Source organism: Mugil cephalus, chromosome 11 (genome assembly GCF_022458985.1).
Source record: "Mugil cephalus isolate CIBA_MC_2020 chromosome 11, CIBA_Mcephalus_1.1, whole genome shotgun sequence".
Taxonomy (NCBI): Eukaryota; Metazoa; Chordata; class Actinopteri; order Mugiliformes; family Mugilidae; genus Mugil; species Mugil cephalus.
The window spans coordinates 18,443,178-18,463,435 of record NC_061780.1 but is presented as its reverse complement, the minus strand read 5'-3'; the positions used below and the strand labels follow the sequence as shown (position 1 = coordinate 18,463,435).

Here is a 20,258-nt window from a genome sequence, read left to right as displayed (position 1 = left end):
GAGAGCCCGCATGAAAACTAACACTTGCAAGAGCAGCCAAGCAACCAGTCGAGCGCTAGGTAGGCAGCTTTTGGCCATCAAAGGGAAATTCCAGCCTAATGGGGGTTCAGAGTTTCCAGCGTATCCCTCTCCCATCCACAGAAAACACTGATTACCTGAGGAGTGTTATCACACACACACACGCACACACACCTTTCACACTCTCTTAAGTTTGTGCTTCAGGTGGATACACATGCTTTAGACAAGCAAAAGTGGGAGAAGTGTGGGAGTGAATTTGACAGCAGAACGAACATGAGACTGAATGTGCACCATCATTATGGGACTTGGAATTTAAACAAATATAAAGGATAGCTAGCGAAGCGCCTCAGCAAGCTATAGATCGAGTCTAGAGCTGAGACGTGGAAGTGAAAAACAAGAGACGCTGCACCAACAAAGGCAGAGAAATTGTGCAAAAAGGCACACTTTTGGATTTAAAGCACCTATCTCAGATCCCAGAGCCTTGAGAATGGGATTGGATTACTGTCGGTTAGATTTACTCCTGTGGCTCTTCGCCACTACATCATCGTAGGGCCCCCTGCCTCCGGATCAATGGGGATATTTACTGCGCCTGTTTCAGGGAGACTTTCACAGTAGGCAGGGCATTAAACAAACAGCCGACAGCCCCGTCCCAATGATGGCCTGTCTGTTCGCACTGTGCCATGCCCAAATGTCACACATATCCAGTTCAAGCAGGTAGCGCACAAACACGAGTCAAGTGCAGATAAAACAAAATAAAAGAAATAAAAAAAAAAGGGCCAAGCAATTTGCTAGGTGTGCTGAACAAATAAGAAAGCTGCCACATTTCACGAAAAGGCAAAAAAAAATCCAAAAAGGAGAAAGGCATGTCATGTTTACTTAGATAATTAGGCTTGTAACTCACTCTAAAATTATACTTGTTAAAATCCACTTAATTGGACACACCTCAAATAATGCCTCGTCTGCATTCCCCCGGTTTCCCATAAATGTTCTGCTTTTAACAGTAAAATGTAATCGCACTTCAGATGTTGCACATTCCATTGTATTGTATTGCTTAATGGAAAAAAATAATATAACTGTAAAAAAAAAAAAAAAAATCTGGGTTTGTTATGGAAAATAAACATCCCTACACAGAGGTTTATAACCTCATCCAACCCCATGTTGTGTGCGGGAAGGGCATCATAACCGAAAGTGCTCATGGCAAAACAGACCTCCCTCACAGACCGTTCCTACGAGCGACAGGACTATTGAATTATATTATAAATCTGAGAAGAATCACCATTTAGAGACTCAAGACAACAGTCTTTACATGCCTGTATGCTGGCCGTCTGCAAAATCTTTTGCTAAATGCGAGCGCATGAGCGGAAGCACGAGTGGAATGTATTTTGCTTCCACTCAAATATGAGCGAAACGGGCGCCTTCGCAGAGGAAGGCCAGTCAGTATGAAATTTCTTCATTACTTGACAATTCCACTGACTAAGCCTGCGCGATCAGCTGACAGCGCAGTGTCAAACAATGGGCTCGCGGACGGGCGGCGTGCATTACCGAATCAGCCCGAAAGAGCTCCTGAGGGCAAACCTAGCTCGCGTCCGTCAACGTGAAAAGTAATATGTGTGTAAAAAGGCAAAGGAGAAAAATAACAGAAAAATAAACACTTATGGCTCGGCGGTGAAAGCTGATGTAAGCTGGACTCTGACAGACCAGCTGTTGCTTAGCTGCAGTGGATAATGCGGCGGTTGGGCCTACTGGTTTTGCAGTAAATCACACAAGCTCTTTCCAAATAGTAAATGCGGGTTTCTTTTCATATCTAATAAAACATTTTTATCCATTACAACAATATAAATGTCCAGCTGCTTCAGTAGCTCCAGTTGCAGCTTAAATGTATCAGCTGCTCACCTGGTAAAAGCCCATTTCATCTGGCACGGTACACGGACAAAGATTACATTTTGAAATCACATCTTCAGATTTTATTATCATCTCCAGAGATGATTAATTCTCGATCAGTTACTCTGCACGCTGGCACGAGAATGAGCTCAAAGCCATGCTAATCTTACTTTACATAAGAAGGAATTCAAGATCCACTCAGCACAGATAAGCATTAAATAACTCTTTGTTCTCAGGGACTAGTCTTAACTTTTATCTTTTACCTGATGCTGTTGCACCATGTTCACAGCAGGGACTTTTTATTCCTTTATTTATTTGTTTGGAGTCATTCTGTTTTGTCTTTTATTGTTGGAGAGAGAGAATACAGGTGTGTGTGTGTGTTCGCACACGTGTGGACCATGTGTCAGATGTCTTGCACTGAGAAAAGCTGGGAGGAAACCGCCATCGCTTCACCACTCAGTCACACACACTGAACTGAACCCCACACGGCATACGCCACTACCCAGACACGGCACTGTCTCACACTTTACTCCGTCACAGCTGCATCGGTAGGCATTTTATGTCTGAAGTGAAAGGCCTTGGCACACTTATACATTTACCACCTTTAAAGGGTGTCATGATTGTCGCGTTTTGTCATTTTACATGTGCTTTGTTATTTCTTAGCGAGTAGTCGTTTTTGTATTTGTGGTTTTAGTGATAAAAATATTTAGTTGTTTTTATTTTATTCAAATATATGAAATACATGGAAATTCTTAAAGGCTTTATTAACAAAACCAACTCGGGGCATTTTCATTGGTGTGTTCTTTTCATACATAGAGAAACACAAATAGACACAAATTATAATAATAATTAAAAAAAAATGAAATAAATATGTAGCTATTCAATTACCGTTTTTCACAAATTAATTTAAAGAAAACTCAGCGTGAAGCAGAAATTTAAACAAAAAAAGCCTGAAACCTCTTAAACATCAGGAAATACATATATGTTTTTATAAGTACAAAATAAGATGCGCAAGTCTTTTCTGAAAACGAACTGCTCGTAATTTTGTCACATCCAGGAAAAAAAGAGAATTTTAATTTCATACTAATTAATCTCAAGTGTTTAAATGTAAAGTCGTTTACATACATTTAATTAGGACTGTTGTATTAAATAATTTAGAATACATTAACAATTTAATTTTGCGAATGCTTCCAAAATCAATTAAACACAGGTGACTCACACCAACCACAAAACAAAATACTTTCCCCGACTAAGAAAAATAACGAGTTAGAGCAATTTAAATAGCAATAATAAGGATGATTAAAAAAAAGGACTCTTTCAATGATGATGTATGATGTATCTCGTATTTTAATTTTAATTTATGCAAATAAAAGAGTGTGAGAGAGAGAAAGAGAAAGGGGAAAAAGAGGCCATTCAAACACACAGCTGTTTTCTTTTTTTTATTTAAGAAGGTTTTGATTGAGTGATGGGTTTGCACTCGTGACGAGTGGCACAGATGCAACAACAGAGAGCTGCCTCTGCCAGCTGTGGGAGTGGTATGCTTGAAACAATGAAAACAGCACGTGATAGATAGCTCAGTCAAAAGGTTAACGGTAACTCACAGACAAAACTTCTTGTTTTTAAAAAGTGCATTCACAAACATGACAAATACTCTGAACTCATGATGTCTATTTTTATGTGATACAAAATATGCATACCTGTTTTAGATTTGTCTGTATTTCTATACATAGATATTTCTTCAAAAGGATCACTTCTTTTTTCTTTTTACAAAGGTTAAAAGCAGGGTTGTGGTCATAGCAGCTTCGGATATCTCTATAGCCTCTTTACCATGTAATGAGATACACATAGTCTCAACAGATATCCAAATAAAACCTACCAATGTTTTTTTTCTCTGTTGTTCAACTCAAACGACATTTTTGTCTTTATTGAAAGAGATACTCGTCAGTGAAGCCTGCAGTTTAGAAAAGAAATGGATCAATAAAATGCTTGGGCCATTAAATATATTTTTGTATACCCGCTTTTTTTGTCAATATCATAAATACTAAAGACACAGGACAATATTATAAGACAATGCTGGGAGACTAAATGTAAAGATTAAAATAGTTCAAACATTATTTTTTTCAAGTTTTCTAGTTCATGAGAAAAAAAAAATCAGGCGAGCACGGAAACAGTATATTTCAGTCTTTTCTTCTGTCCATCCATTGCTCTTTATGTTTAAAAGAGCAAACAAGAACAAGGTTGCCAGACAAACAACAGGCTGTGTTTAAAACAAAACTCTGTACCTTTGTGTTTTAGTCCTGTCCAGATGAGACTCTTGCCCACCCTAACTGAGGCAGGATCCTGGTTTTCAAAGGAATTCGTAAAATCAGTCGAACGTACTGATAAAAACCAATAAGTACCATGCAAATCTTGCAAGACGACATATTCTCAAACAAGAGACAAAGTATTTTTCGTATAGGCGAAATATCAAGTGAGGAGGGAATGGGTGAAAGGCAAAAACCTCTAATCAATACTAAATACTATATTTCCAAAACCAAACAAAAAATATTTAATCTGTACATAATATAGTACGCATGAGTTCAGACTGGATCAGCAGTTTCTATCCTCACTGTCGGACTCTTAGTCTTTGCCAAACGCCTACCTGGGAATAATACACAAAAGTCTCTTTAATTGATCCCAATCTCTTTGTTCTCCTCCATAAATCTGGAGAATGGACGACTGGCCGTGACCTCCAGGCCAGCCTTCTCCATAGCTGTCATTGGAGGGCTGCTGCCGGTGTGAACACGGTCCATCCCTCCAGGCATGGCTCCCAACGAAGTGATCCCCGTGCCACCGAGGCTGACGGGCAGCTGGGTGATGCCTCCGTTCTGGATCACAGAGATCTCATTGTTCTTCATGGCCAGGCCGTTTGTGATGGCGGCTGCGTACTGGTTCCAGAAGCCCGGGTCGACGTTCATGGCCCGCGCGGCGAGATCTTTCTGAAACATCTCGCTGAACTTCATGGCATCCCCACCCAGCAGGGCCATGGGATTCTCCACAGACAGTCGCCGACCCCTTCGGGCAGGAGCATTGTTCCACATGTGTGTTCCCATGTGAACCTAAAATTAGCAAGCAAAAGAGAAAATAATTAGAAACATCATGAGCCTGTCATCCGCGGTAAAAATACTACCAAACTAAAATTTTATGGGTTGGAACGGAAGGGAAAAGCCCTAACTGAAAGTAAAAACAAACAGGCGTACATTTTTGGAATTATTTTGTGGTACATAAACTTTTTACATCTGAACACATTTGGAAATGGTTTTCAATTGACATAAGAGGTACAGATATCACGTAATTATTAAGATATTGGCCTCTGTTGAGACATTTACTTTATGCAAGTAAATTTGTGGAGCTTTAATTGTGACTAACACTCCATGTACTTACTTGTGCATTTTTAAATGTCATTTCAAGCTCTTCAAAGGAATGTTGTCTTAACTATTGCCAGCACATTGTTACACATTAAATCGTGCACATCTCTACTACAAAAATGACATCTGTGTGAAATTTACACTATGTAAATTAAGCTGGCTCATACCTTCAGATTGCCCTTTGTGGTGAAAGCCCTTCCACAAATTGAGCAGGCGAAAGGCTTTTCCCCAGTGTGTGTGCGCTCGTGGATTTGCAGAGCACTGGCTGAGGAGAAATTCTTCCCACACGAGTGGCAGTTGTGCTGCTTGGGAGTGCGTCGTGGAGGCGGGGGAGCCAACATGGGGTTGATGCTCGGGCTCATGGTAGTCGTGGGAGCTGCGGCTGGAACCTGAATGCCCAGGTGAGAATTGTCGCTCAGAGACATTGACTTGCCATGTCCATTCATTTCCATTTTGATCATGTTGGATGCAGTACTGGCCAAATTGGAAGTGCTCAGCCCTGAAAGACAAAAAATAATAGACAAAATTATTATCATAATACTGAGCATTGAATCTACACAGAAACATTTAGTAAATTAAAGCCTCATATCTGACTGACAGGCTCTTGTATTAGATGTAGTAATATATCATAGTATTATATCAATTGGTGCTGAAACTTCATGGCATTACATATGCAGATGTGTCATGGTTTATTAACCCACACATAATGTTTTCATCAAGTTATTTTTATGTATGAAACACCAAAAAGCATTACACATTGGATCAATTACTATGTTGTCGTTATAGACACATTACTTAGTGATAAGTACCACATGAAATATGTCAGGATATGGAATTCACAGTTCACTAATATATTAGGTTGTACCTGATTTTGCACATACACACCTCGGTCTCTATTTAGAAACAGCATGTTGAAGTGGCTCTCCTCCTTGATAAAGTGCCTGCCAGGTTGAGTGGCAGTCAGGTCAAGGGCCCCGGTGCCTTCACTTGCAGAAAGCGGAGATGGGGTCTCTGATTTTTCCGACTTCACTGTTGCCAGGCCAGCTGTATTGTTCTCCTGGCCCTCCTCTGCTGTCATGGCACTGCTGTTATTATTGTTGAGTGTAGCTGGGGACTTGGATCGCTGGCTCTCTGAATGGCTGTGAGCTGGGGACAAATGCTGCATAGAGCCAGAGGACTCAGACAAAGCAGGGCTCCCCAAGCTTTGACCTTCAGCATCCCCCACTGCAGACAGGGAATCAGTGGTGAAGCAATCAGTCTCCCCTCCAAAGCTGCCGCCGTTCTGTGCGGGCTTCTGACCAAATGAACGAGTCATGTTGGCAGTAGAGTCAATCATCCTCATCTGGTTCTCCATTGCGGCGATGCTGGAGATGATGGAAGTTGGTGGGGAGCTCCCAGGTGAATAAGGTTTGGATGGGTCCATTTCTACCTCTTTTAAGTCAGCTTCATCATCCATAGCCTGCTCCATTTCATCCAGAAGGTCATCATCATAATTACTCATTGCATCCAAGCTCTTCTCGTCAAAGGAGAGGTCAGTTTCCATCTCCTGCAGGCTTTCAGGGACAGGGGTGTTAGGAATCTGCCCTCCCATGTGCATACGGATGTGCTGTTGCAGCACAACGGCATTCGTGAACTTCTTCTGACATATGGGGCAAGAATGCTGGACCCGAAGTGGGGGTTTAGACCTATGGACCCCAAAGTGTGTTTTTAGGTTTCCCTTGGTGGTGAATGCTCGCCCACATATCTTGCATTTGAAAGGCCTCTCGCCAGTGTGGATGCGGTAATGCATCTTCAGAGCACTCTGGCAGCTCAGAACACGATGACAGATAACGCACTGGTTTGGATCAGTCATTTTCTTGTCGATATTCTCGACAAGCTGCTGCAACTTTGATGTCTCTGAGGTTTGCATAGAGTCTAGGAGGCCTCCAAATGGAAACTTGGCCTTAAACTGGTCTGATAGCATGGGAAGGACAGGATGGGAAACTGGATTCGAAATCGGATTGGGACTACTGGTGGGTTCGTTGACCTGGCCATTACTGGATGATGTTGTAGAGGGGACAGTAGTGGAAAGAAGCACTTGAGTTACTGTAGTAGTGGTGGTTGTGTTCTCCCCTGGCCTGTTAGAGCAGCTTGGTGGCAAGAGAATGCCTTCAGGTTTCAAGAGAGGAGGTGCCTCACTCCCAAGGCTGGGTTTTGGGGACGGTGAAGTAGTGGTCATGCCAGAGTCGGTGATAATATTTGGGGACAACGATGCACACTCACTTGAGGGTGGGGATGGCCTCTGAGGGGACCTGTTGAGAGGAGTGAGGCTTGGAGACTCACCAAAACCTCCCATCATACTCGGGAGTGTTGGAGGCAGCTGGAGCCCAACAGAAGTAGGAACAGTGGGGAGAACAGGTTTACTGTCTAGCCACGTGGTCACGGGTTTTTCTGGGGGCAATGACATGCCATATGGGATGCCTGAACTTGTGGGCACATTGTCCAGGTACTCTGGCACAGGATAAGGGTTCATCTGAATATGCGGGTATTTCTCTTTGTGCCTCTGGAAGTGGACTTTCAGATTCCCCTTGGTGGAGAAACGGTTGCCACATATGTTGCATTTGTAGGGCCTCTCTCCAGTGTGTGAACGCAGGTGGATCTGCAGGGCGCTGTCGCTGCCAAACACCTTGGCACAGAACCGACACTTATGCTTGAAGAATGGGTCCTCAGAGCTGGGCTTAGTGTCAAACACAGACACATTTGGGGGCTTCCCCTTGCGGTGCTTCATTAGAGCAGAGAGGGGATCGAGGGCATTGGCTGTAGCTGCTATGCTAGCCAATGGATTGGGGAAGATTACGCTGCTTGACGAGCTGTGAGGTATCAGCGGTAGACTGGAGGCAGAGCTCAGGAGGCTGCTGTGACTGAGTGAGGGAGGGGTGGTGGAGTTCCTGGGAAGAGCTGAGCTGCTGCTGAGGCCACCACCTCCTGTTACACTGCTACTAGTGCTAATGTTGTTGTTTGTGACTGATGATGAGCAGGAGGGAAGCAGAGTTGACAATCCAGCACCACTTGGCGGAGAAAACACAGAATTATTTGAGGAGGTGTTTGGAATCGAAGAGTTACTCTGCTGACTGCCACTTTGTGGCGTTTGGGATAGAGGCCCTTCTATTGCTGAGGTCAGAGGTGAAGTGCCTTGACCATTTAGAGTGGCTGGTAACCTAACAGGCAGCTGATGGACAGGGGGAGTGATGAAGTTATGTAGCTGAAGCTGACTTGCAACAGGAGGGACACAAGATGAAACAGGCCCCTGGTTTCCAGCAGCACTGCTGTGATGATGGTTGAGAGCAGGTTGCGGAGCAGACTGTCTGTTCATAAGAGCAACCTGACTGCGTATTTGTTCTATTAGCTGCAGCTGATGAATCTGTTGCTGCTGTAGGGCCATCAGCTGGTCCAGGATCATGGGGATAGCCATGGTGGAAACCCCGCTGCCTGCTGCTGCCTTTACACTCTGTGAAAACTGAGCAACTGCAACCCGGGTGCCATGCAGGGTCTCCAAGGTAACATTGGTGCTTGGCATGGCGTAGCTTGTAACAGCAGAGGGAACGACATCATTGAGCTGAGGTAGGGAGCCATCTGGCTCTGGGGATGTCACATCTCTCTCTTCAGGATCCATATTTTTTCCTGGAGAAAGCTCCAACTCCATCTGTTCATCCTCCTTTTCCAGGACATTGACCCCATTTAAGGTTGCCGTGTCTGGGACATCATCGCCATCACCAGCAGGACTGTGGTTGCCCTCCCTGGGATCCTCACTGTCCGCCTGCTCACTAGCACAACTGGGAACTGGTGAAGGCTCTGAAGGGTACTCCTGGGAGGGGTTAGGTGTGTCCTCATTGTCATTCACTATGAGCACCAGGGGGTTCTTGGTACAGCTCTTTAAATGTTCACAGAAGTCTGACCACTTGAAGAATTCAGCACAACACTTCTCACATACATGGGTCTCCTCGCTGCCACTACGGCTCTCATTCCCGCTGTCGGCATCATCCAGCACTTCACCTCTGGCTCCTGGGAGGGGAGGGGGTCAGGGCATAAGACAAGAGGGGAAGAGGGAGGGAAGAAAAAAAGAATTAATGAATAAATAATCAATAAAGAATCCACACATAGTTTGCAGTGCAGCGCTGCAAAGACTTAACCTTTGATTTTTTTTCTCTCTCTTTTAACATAACCAGGATCAATATACTTTTTATTTTTTATTTTCCTCTGAACAAATTGCCCCAGTTCACCAATTCTCAAGACCCAGATTTGTGCATTCACACCGTCTCCATAGAGCCAGCTAATAATTTTCTTTGTGCAATCCATCAAATTATGAGGGCCTATCAATTGTGGATACTGCCGCTTAATGAAATTCCATAGAACCTATTGATTTCCAATATTTCATACAATTCACAGCTGCCTCATCTGTTGGGTACAAATCAGGACTTTGATGGCCCCATTAGGATTCCCCTCTGCTATCAGGCTCAGTCATTTCCACCTGAATTTCTAATGCTTAGGCCTTTTCATTTAGAATCGCAAAGGTAATATTTTAGCCCCCAATCCAAGCAAGAGGGTCTACACTCAACTTTTGCTGTGATGTCAACAAATATACACAATATATAATCTGAAAACTGCAACAATTTGTTAAGCTGTTAACTAACCCTTATGAATGATAGATATACAACATGCAACAAAATCTATCAATTGAAAGTATGCCCACTTTAAAAGGTTTAATGTAAAAAAAAAGAAAAGAAAATGTTCATCATACAAAAGATTCTCTTTTACTGAAGAAAAGCTCGATGGTGTGTTGCTTTCTCCTTCTCTCCTTCTTCCTGACATAGGACCCAACAAATTACATGCTAGTGCCGTGGCAGCAGAGTCTCTGATTAGTTACACATGTTTAATCACAGTTGTAGGAAGCCACTTCCTCTTCCACATCCAACCATCAAAAGTCAAACAAACAGGCGCAAGCTCCGAAACACAGACCTAATTCACACCTGATCAAAACCATGTAAAAATGGCCTCCTTTGTATGTTTACATATTCTTAAAGCGTGTGTGTTGTCCACATAAACACGTCTTTTTCATTACTAGTAGGAAATGTGCTCAATCACCGCCGAGGCATCTAGCACGTACTTTCATTCAAAGTGCCCTGTTCAGTTTACACTCAAAGACCCAGTATATATCAAGTAATATAACTATTTATCCATAAATTAAACCGTTTTGTACACACTTTACACTATAAAAATGCTTGGACATTTTTATGGGCACTTATAGCAAATAAAAGTGATTTATTTCAACTAAATATGGTCTTAGGTGATTTTTTTGTAATTTTTATTCTCTCTCTTTTTTTTTTAAATCCGGTAAATAATTATTTGCATGTGCTCTATATGTTCACATCCATAGAAAGAGGCTATGAGCAATTAAACCGCACACAAGAATGTCTCATTGTAGCAATGGTGCTTTCTCTTGCGCAGATTTGTTTGAATTTATCTTGGCAGAGCAGCACACCCAATAGGCTTAACGGGCCTGGAGTGTGAATTAAAGTGCTGAAAAAAAAAAAAAAAAAAAAAAGATGTCTAGAGCGACCTCTGAAAACCAGCAGAAAATCACGTGCATCACTTTCTGCACATGTTTGCTCAACATTAACAGTCCTGCTGTGCTTTTAAGCGAGCAATCTCGAGATTCATGCGGCGCACACGCTACTTTCAAAGACTGGAAGTGGAGCGAGCCACGGCGAAGCAGACACGAAGCATTTGTGCCAATTACAGTGACTCATTAGCAAAGAAATTCATCACTCCTCCTATAATCTGTGGCTGAAGGGTGCGCGGCGCTATCATGGCCTGGTGTATGCGACTTAATTAATTAGCAACACGACGGATTCGGACAGGCTGCGTGTTCTCATCCTCACTGGGGGATAGAGCTGACAGAGTGAGATATAATTTTACTTAATCACGTGTGTTGTCAGGTTAAATAAAAAAAAAAAAAAAGACAGAAAAAAAGAAAATTGAAAAGTTAAATGCTGCACATTTTTAACAGAAGACGTGCACCGTATGTACTGTGCAATATCGTCGTCATCTATCTGTGTAAAAATAACAAAACAAAAAAAACAACTTGAGCTCGGGTGCAAAACAGAAATGGACAAGCGTAAAGGAGCAAGGGTCTGAAAACGTCAGCGACACGTGACAGCAGGCTAAAAAGCTCCTTAGCCCAGCAGCGGACAGCAGAACTCATTTCCATAATTGAGGGTTGAAAGGTCAACACAAATGAGTAGGCATTGTGTTGAGCTGATTAGTTATTAGAATGGTATTACTGTCAATCTCTCTTATTCAGTCATACAATTACAAGCGGGGGCCTTTGTATGCCTCTGACCTCACACACACACACACTGACATGTTTTCTGAGACAGACAAAGAGCATTCACAGATTACGTGCACACGTATAGAGGTAAACGCGTAAAGCATGCACACACACACACAAACACTTTTTTTTTGCTGTAGTTGGTGAATTCTAATCTGTTGTCTGTGCTTTGCACGGGTTTCTTCTTATTAAATTTACACTCTTATGTTTAAAAAAATAACAATTGAGCCCTATTTTAAATAAAATGTTATGATTTTTTTGTTGCTTTGCAAAAATGTGTCTTAAATTGATTAAAAAAAATATATATTATGAATTTGCACGTTTAGATTTCGTGAAAAGGGAACGAAAGACCCGGGTGTCACTGTGTTCAATTTGAACATTTCTACAATTAGTGAATATTATATAAAATAATATTATATATATATATTAATCAGAATTATACGGGTTTATTTCTGTGCCTCCCATGAAAACATCAAAATGCCCAAGATGCTCGTAGTCTTAAAAAAATAACTGTATTTGCATTCACAAACGTGGCGCAGTAGCGTCGCATTGTGCAGCTGTCAAGGCGACATTTTGTGGTTGTTTTGTGTTTGCAAGACAGTGAAAAAGTGCATGTTTGTGCATGTGTAAGACTGGGTGTACGAGGGTGCGCGTGCGTACGCGCGCCTGTGTATTGATTTTCCTATAGCATGAGAAAGGAAGGGGTGAAAAAAACAATCCAATCCGTTTTTCATTCCTTTAAGAGTCTTCATTTACTCAGATGCAAATATTAAGCCGAACGCAGTCAATAGGGGAATTGTAGACATTGAATCTGTGTGTCCGCTATCTTGCTCAGCAATCTTTGGCATGCTAACTGAAACCGCTAATCTGACATATTATATCAGATGAGCTATTCATGCTTTCCACTGATTCTGTGAAAGCCACAGAGCTGGGCATTGAGCGGAGCATTGGGCAATTACAAATTCTCCCATTCTTAACAATTTCCAGATTCACTTAATGAACACACACACACACACACACACACAATGACACTGGGTGCATGTATCTATGTTAAGGTATTGGCATCTCATTTTGAAATAGGTTATTGTAAATGAAACTGCTGGCAGCAAAAAAAAAAAAAAACTCTTTGTCAAACACTGAAAACTTAACAACAGGTAAACTGTGATGAGCACCTCCTCCTGCCAGCTTAAAAATGCACCCTTGTACAACAGTGTGAAGGCAGGTTAGGACCCTTGAAAAGAAATGCATCATTGAAAGTCCTGATCACAACTGGAGCGGAAGGCCAAAACAAAACAAAAAAAAGAATGAAAGAAAGAAAGAAAGAAAGAAAGAAAGAAAGAAAGAAAGAAAGAGGCCCCCTTGGACTGACAATGTTGGAATTATTGACCTCGTTCAATTTTAACTTTTTAAAATGTCATTTCCTCGAGATAATCCTTAATTATTTGAATACTGTTTTTATTATTATTATTTTTATTATATTTATTTTTTTACACTATGTTAAACTATATTTTTATATATTTTTAGTGGGATAACTCTGCGTTTTCCATTTAAAAAACACTGAATATCTTTAAGTCTTGCATCACCATTTTACACGTTGTTATTTACAGGAGCAGATCCTTGTTTTCGGATGAATAATATTTCTCCGCTATTAACCAGCCCCTGGACAGTAATGTCGCCGAGGCTCTGCCCACTCAGCATCTCCTCGGATGATCCCGTGCAGCCTCACAACCTGCAGAGGCTCGAGCCCTGCGAAGCGCACGCGCCATCGGCCTGGTCAGCGCTACTGCAGAGTGGTACAGTCATATCTGCACTAACAGTCAGGCCTTTGTCACTGGCTGCAGATGTGGACCAGCCAAAACATTAACGATTTGTTTGTGTAAGCATTTGCAATACAGTATTCAATGACGGCACTCTGTCCAGATGACTGTGTCGCCCCGTCAAGATGGCTCTCTTGTCTCTGCTTTTACAAAAGAGCTCGCGTCGAGGAGGAGGAGGAGGAGGAGGAGGAGGAGGCTTCGGGATCTAATAGAGGTTCATCCCGTGCAGGCCGAAAGAGATATGTCAGGATTCTTTGCTTTTAAACGAAGATTGACAGGCCTCCAGCTGCTCCCTCTGTGACTCAACTCTTCAAAAAAAAAAAAAAAACATCTGCACTAAAAACCATCAAAACCACCAAAAGAAACCTCGCTAATGGCAGCACACACCTCTCCGACTGACGACCTGTTAGCCCTCTCCTAAGTCCTCCAAATCTGCTGTCCCCCATAATGTTAAATAGTCCTTCCCTCCACTGTCTGGTCCTTCCTCTCAATCAGGATCTCACTTGTTCGTGTTCGTGTGTGTGCGTGCGTGCGTGTGTTTTCAGTGCTGAGTAGTAATTAAGACACAGCCATATTTGAGTGCCTTCTTGAAGACATCTTTGGCACAACTATGTGGGTGGTCCACAGGGCTGCACCCAATGGTGAGAGGGGATTAAAACAAAAGGCAAACAAAGCCCCACCGCAGGGGAAGTGGGCAACAACCATGTTGTCACTGTCAGCAGGGATTTTCTCACTACATTATATATTTTTGCGCCTCATAACTGCGCCCTCTTCCTGCCTCAGACAACGTGTCGAAGTGAAGAGGGGAAAAAAAAAGGTTCCGCCTATTTGAGCTCGAGAAGATTTTTGTGTTAAGTAAAGACGTCAGCGCGGACAATTTCTGTGGACAAAAAGGGGAAACTGATCATCGCCAGATTTTTACTGAGCAGCAACGCATGGAAAGTCAACTTTCCTCGATCAGAATAATCCTCTCTGCGTCCACTCCCGCCTGAGGAAATTTCACCTTCGTTCTAATTTCTTGAAATGACTGTCCATGGTTATTCACGCCGCCACCGCCGCCCGCGTCCACACCTCAGAAGGCACTGGACGCAGAGCAAGTGGCGCCGTGGCGACCCCCCTCCCAAAAAAAAAAAACGTCACTGCTCACACTTTCTAGGACACGAGCAAGCTGTGCTGCCAAGGTCAACGGCACACATGTTCTAATTGTACGAGGAGCTTGACATCTAGCGGCAGGATCTGGCTGGCCGGTGCTAGACAAAGGTTAAGTCAGCAAGCTTTATAAAGGCACTCCTAAGCAGACTCCCCACCACCACCACCACCCCTACAACCACCACCACCACCACCCCTCCCCTCACACACACACACAACCCCCACGGGGGCAAGTGTCCGGAAGGCCTGAAGGGGGATATGCGACGCCAGACGAGAGCTTGTTGGCACTTGATTTCAGTTTTTTATGTTTTTGGGGATGCAGTACATTAAAGAGCCCTCGCTAAGCTGCAGGGGACGACAGCGAAAAGGGACACATGTGAAAAAGCTCACATCGAATTGAATGTTTGAGCTGCAAAATGAACTCACAGTGTGGCGTTTTTACACCCAGTTTTGACCCTCCCTAATACCATGGATGCACTCCACGGTTTGCTGGCTGTTTTTCATGAAATGCGTGCGACGGACACAGCGTGTCCTTGAGCACCTTTAGCACGATTTGAACGGACACTCGGCTCTCTCTCCCCTCACGAACCCGTCCAACATCTATGGATTTTAAGTCTAAATCGAGCGGCGGCCGGCAACTGGAACTTTTTGAATTCCTTTCGACGTTATATGCAATGATTTGTCAAGGCTGACAATCGATAAGCGTCCGTCACAAGCCGCGCCACAGCAGCGGGGGAGCGGAGAATCTGATCATGCTGCAACGACACACCGACAGTCTGACATTTGTAGCTCGTCGTGTTAGGTGGCTTTGGATGAGACATGGTATTATTAGGTTTACTTAAGTGTGCATGGGCTCTCTGTGCTCGGCCAGAGGCTTGGGATTGTTTCACTGCTGCGTCTGTCCTGACAACAAGCGAGCCAGTATAGTGCTCCAACATGGGAAGAGCATTCCACGGCCACTGCCAGTCTTAAGCACAATGGCACTGACAGCATACAGTACATTACCATCCGCATGGTGCATGTGTTTTTACTTGGAGGTGAAACGAATATGTTTAATGTGAAATCCATAAAAAAAAAGAAAAAAAAGAGTGCAGAGACATTTGAAAACCCTACACTTGTTTCTTCTCTTGGTGAATCCGACTGTTTTAGAAATTAACTGAATCTTTCGAAATAAAAAATCTTCCAAAATGTGACATTTTGCCACGGTAAAAGAGACAGCTTTCATTCCACCATCCTACAGTAGAGCAACCTGATGGATGTTTCGCAGCTCTGACCAGAATCTCGGGAGGGTTATCGCAACACAAACAGCGACAATGTTTGTGAATGGCCCATAAATTATTTAAAAAAGGTAGAATAAAAATCCAAGAGTAAATTGGACAAAAGAGGCGAGGGTCGTCATTTTGATTACCCCCTCCTCACGCCAACATTTCCCCACGTAAAGAGAGCTGCTCCCCAGAGATTACATCACGCATTTCTGCTCTAAAGAAGCCCTGGAAAGTGTGAGTGTGTGTGTGGCCAACATGGGCAAAGATAGAAAAGGTATAAATAATAGCAGTGATTTGTTGAGATCCCTGAGCTTCGCACAAAACCTTCCAGGTTTGGCTGTAAGAGAAATCGAAAGGGCAGCAGCTGCCAGAGACAAATACGAGTTTGAAATTCAGATTACAGTGTTATTATTAAAAGTGTGGTTCGGTCAGTGAAATCAAATAATTCCCCTTAATCCTGTTCTCGTTAATGAAACATGATTTTGCAACACTGGATTTTATAATATTAACATTTCTGCCTGGTTTATATGAGGGGGATTTCAGCCAGATAATAAAAATGACATCCACCCACTTGTCGTGTTATTCTTATAATTCCTTCAGCACTTCATCTCACTCCAAACCTGACTTCAGCGTTCTAATGATGTTGCGCATAAAAAAAAAAAAAAAAAAAAAAAAAAAAAAGACCGAGTACAGGACTCGAGACAAATAATCCCCCTTTTTTTTCGTTTTCCACATGGCGAGGACGGGCTCTGTCAAGCGATCCCGTCCACGCTGTGAGCAAAAAGGGAACAAATCAAGTGTGCTGAATTTATGTGAGGGGGGTAAACAAAAAGCATTTCCATAACAAAACAGGGCTTCGACCTGCAACAGATTCCGCATTTAGCTCCTCGCAGAGCCAGGCAAGGCGCACAGGGACAAAAGACACGAAAGCCTAATCCCCTCTAAAAAAAAAATTTTTAAATAAAATAAATTATATATATATATATAAATAAAAAATAATTATTACCTATATTTTAGTTTCTTGTGTTATTAAAAATATAAATCTCGCGCAATTTCCAACTGCATCCGCAGAGCTGCTGATAATTTCACAGCTTTAGCAAAGAATGTCAAATATTTTCCAACTTATTAATTTGTGTGTGTGTGTTTCGGTGTGCGCGCAGGTACACGTAAAACCTATTTGAAAAGACTGAAACGGGTGTGTAGGCAGGCAGCTCCAAAAAAAAGTCTTAAATCACTCTTATTTTCAAAAAGGCCTTTTTTTATATAAAGGCCTCTTGCACGTAATAAAAACGCTGCGAGTGTTAACTGTTCCAAATTCGTGTATGCGTTCGTAACATTAATCCCGAAAGTCATCTGTCAGCCGTGAGCCGATCATATGGTGCAGCCCGGACGACAAGCAGGTTACCCGGAATACAACAAACACAAAACTTCTCAATCGAGGCTGGTACACTTCCCTGCCGGTTGAGGTGAAGCGTTGTGACAACTTGTATCATAATAAAATTGGTACAAATTCTCGCGTCTGTTTTTATTACATTATTTACTTATTTATTAGGAAATAAATCTAATCGGCGACACAACAGTAATCCAAATTATTATAAATAAACTGGACGAAACGCTCCGAAAGCAGAGCAAAGAGGAGAAGCACCGCTGTGAGTACACAGCAGAGCTGCGAGAGGAGGGGGAAGTTGTGTGTCCGAAAAGAGACCTGGATAAGAGACCTCAGCTGATCAAATCCACTCACCGTGCTCGGAAATCACCCCGGCTAGTGCGGGATCCTCGTCCGACTTGAGGTGCTGCGGCTTGGCTTGCTTGCGTCGGGACATGCTGCTGGCGTCGGTGCTGGCGATGCTGCTGCGTTTGCGCTCCGAGATGTGTCTGCGTTTTGCAGATACATCAGCGAAGAGCGAATGAATCAACACACAAAAAGTTCGCAAATAGTCTGGCTGTGAGAAGAAAAAAAAATCAGAAATTAGCCAGTGTTGCCGCTGCTGCTGCCGCTGCTGTTGCTGTGCGTTGGATTGCGCATGTCGGTATAATAATTATGATAGTGAATAATGCCTCGCGATTAATGGCACCATGTGAAGGTGGGGAGGATTGGCTGGAGTCCAGCGGACGCGCATTGGATATGGTAATGAGGGACGGACTAAGCAATTAGCTGCTTCACTCTCAGACTTTATCCGTCGCTTTTCTCTTTACTATCCAGCCTCCCCCAACAACACACCAAATCTCTTGTTATGCCCAGTTCACAGGGGGGTCTTTAACGGGGAACGCCGGGCTCCTGTCCCCCTCCTTTCACTAAGCGCACTGACTCACAAGTGCCGAGGATTCAGCGGCGCGTTACTTCACTAAGCGTCTCTCATCTTCATCACTCTGACCTTTATGATCCCACTTTTAACTCAGAACTTCAGAAAGCGTCTTCTTATAAAGTCTATCTCGAGATCTTGGCTCAGTTCTCGCACTTTCTCTCTCGGTAACTTCTTGGTTGTTGTTTCTCTTTTTTTTTTTTTTTTTTGCGTGTGCCGAGGCTGACCACGCACCTCCTTCTGAGCTGGAGTAAAAGAAGGCGACGTTTACGGTCTCTGGGATGTTTCTGGGGTTGAAAGTTTCTCTCGGCGGAGATTTGTCCGGTACAGCAGATGCCGTTTGGTTTGGTGCACGGGCATCGGCAGCGGGGAAGTGGACGAGAAGAGTTCAGTCACTGACAATAGCAGAATTTGTTACCGTTTTCTACTTCTCTAATGGCGCAGCTCCTCTCTCCAAACTTTGACGCGCGTCTTTTCGAGAGAACGGCGTCACGTTTAGCAACAGTCCTGCTCACAGCGACAAGAATGTCAGAGTGATTAAAAACTCATTTGTCCATTTGTCTGAAGACGTCGCTTCAGTGTTGCCGAATGCGGTGGAACTCCTCTCGTGCTACTACTCCTCTCGCCGTGTTTTAGGTCCCGGTTGCGCCCTCGCGTCGGTGCGCTCTCCAAAAAAGTGGCTTCTCTGGGTATTTGGTGACCAAACACGCAAACGCCGCTTGTTTCCCAAATTAAAGCTTCACTCGGTGTCTTCCCGTCTGTCGGCTTGCGGGCTCACATCGCAGCCAACTTTGAAGTTATCTTCTGGCAGCTCACGAGCAGCGTCGGTCTCTCGTTGCTGGGCATGGCTCTGTCTGTGTGTGTGGTGGACTGCGCTGTGTGTGTGTGTGTGAGAGAGAGTCAACCCCCAAGCAGGGTTCAGCCCATTGCTTTCAGCCACCACTAGGATGTACCACCACGTTGCTGTTCACTGGATCGTCCTCAGACTCCAGTGTGAACACCCAGATTTGACCTCCCATCATATAATGTCTCACAGCTCTCACCAGCCACCGCCTGTAATGGATAGGCTGTCATATTAATCTCACAGAGTATGTTTTTATGAGGTCGACGATTTTGTAGCGCAACAGCAGGCTTTCCATCACGACACCCACCTTTTTTATTTTATTTACTTTATTTCTAGTTCGTGAACGTTTTACGCACGATGGCAGCCGCTGGAGATATAGTTAAGTCCTGCACTGATATGGTGAATCATGAAACAAAATAAAATGTATTTTAAGGACTCCCTTACGTCTGCGCGGACCGTTTAAACACGGCGTCACCAGATCATAAAATGATTTTAAGATAATTTCCCTGATGTCCTTACGCAAGTCTACTATTTAAAAAGAAAAAAAAGCTGTCCTGCTCCTGTGGCAGCTCAGTGTAGCGCTGAGCAAACACATTAACCCTTTACTTTGCATATTGTTATTTGCATTAAAATGTTCCGACACATGGCGCGGTGGGAAGAGGATTCAAAGGATTAGGGTGTGCAACGCCGAGTGGCACGAAGGGCAAGAAGCGTGCATTTAAAAAAGAAAAAAAAAAGAATTAACATAATTTAAACGATAAACACTAAAAAAAATATCTCGGTTATTTGTGCATTGCAAATCTCCATCTTTATATATTTTCATATTGCAGAAGAGATCACTTAAAGATATATACATGTCGAAAATATTTATATCTTGATAATATTTGTTTTGCCTTAAAAAAGAACTTTATTAATAATTTCAATTTGACTGTAATGATTGATTCGGCATGAGCCCCCCCTCCCCTCTCTTGTCTGTTTGACTTGTGTATTCCCTTGCGTTCACCTCATATGAGAGACAAATCTGTTGACAACAAGGTCGTCCTGTGAGCAAACTTTCCTTTTTCCCCCCCTCGTGCCTCTCCTTCTCCTTCCATCATCCCCTTTGAAGTTATGTCCAAAAGGCTGTTATTATCTGGTATTAATAGATGCAGCCCCAGGAAGACAAAATCAGCTATTGATAATTGCAAGGAGTATACGGCAGCTACTG

At 43.2% G+C, this 20,258-nt stretch overlaps 1 protein-coding gene across 1 annotated transcript; it reads right to left on the bottom strand.

Annotated features, from left to right (window-relative positions):
• Positions 1-3,325: 3,325 nt before the first annotated feature.
• Positions 3,326-19,182, bottom strand: sall3a (spalt-like transcription factor 3a). Its single transcript, XM_047599066.1, has 4 exons — positions 17,646-19,182; positions 6,192-9,347; positions 5,474-5,805; positions 3,326-4,997 (listed from the first exon to the last, which is right to left on the bottom strand). Exons 1-4 carry the CDS (start codon positions 17,725-17,727, stop codon positions 4,566-4,568), a joined length of 4,002 nt encoding a protein of 1,333 aa, XP_047455022.1. The 5' UTR covers positions 17,728-19,182; the 3' UTR covers positions 3,326-4,565.
• Positions 19,183-20,258: the final 1,076 nt, after the last annotated feature.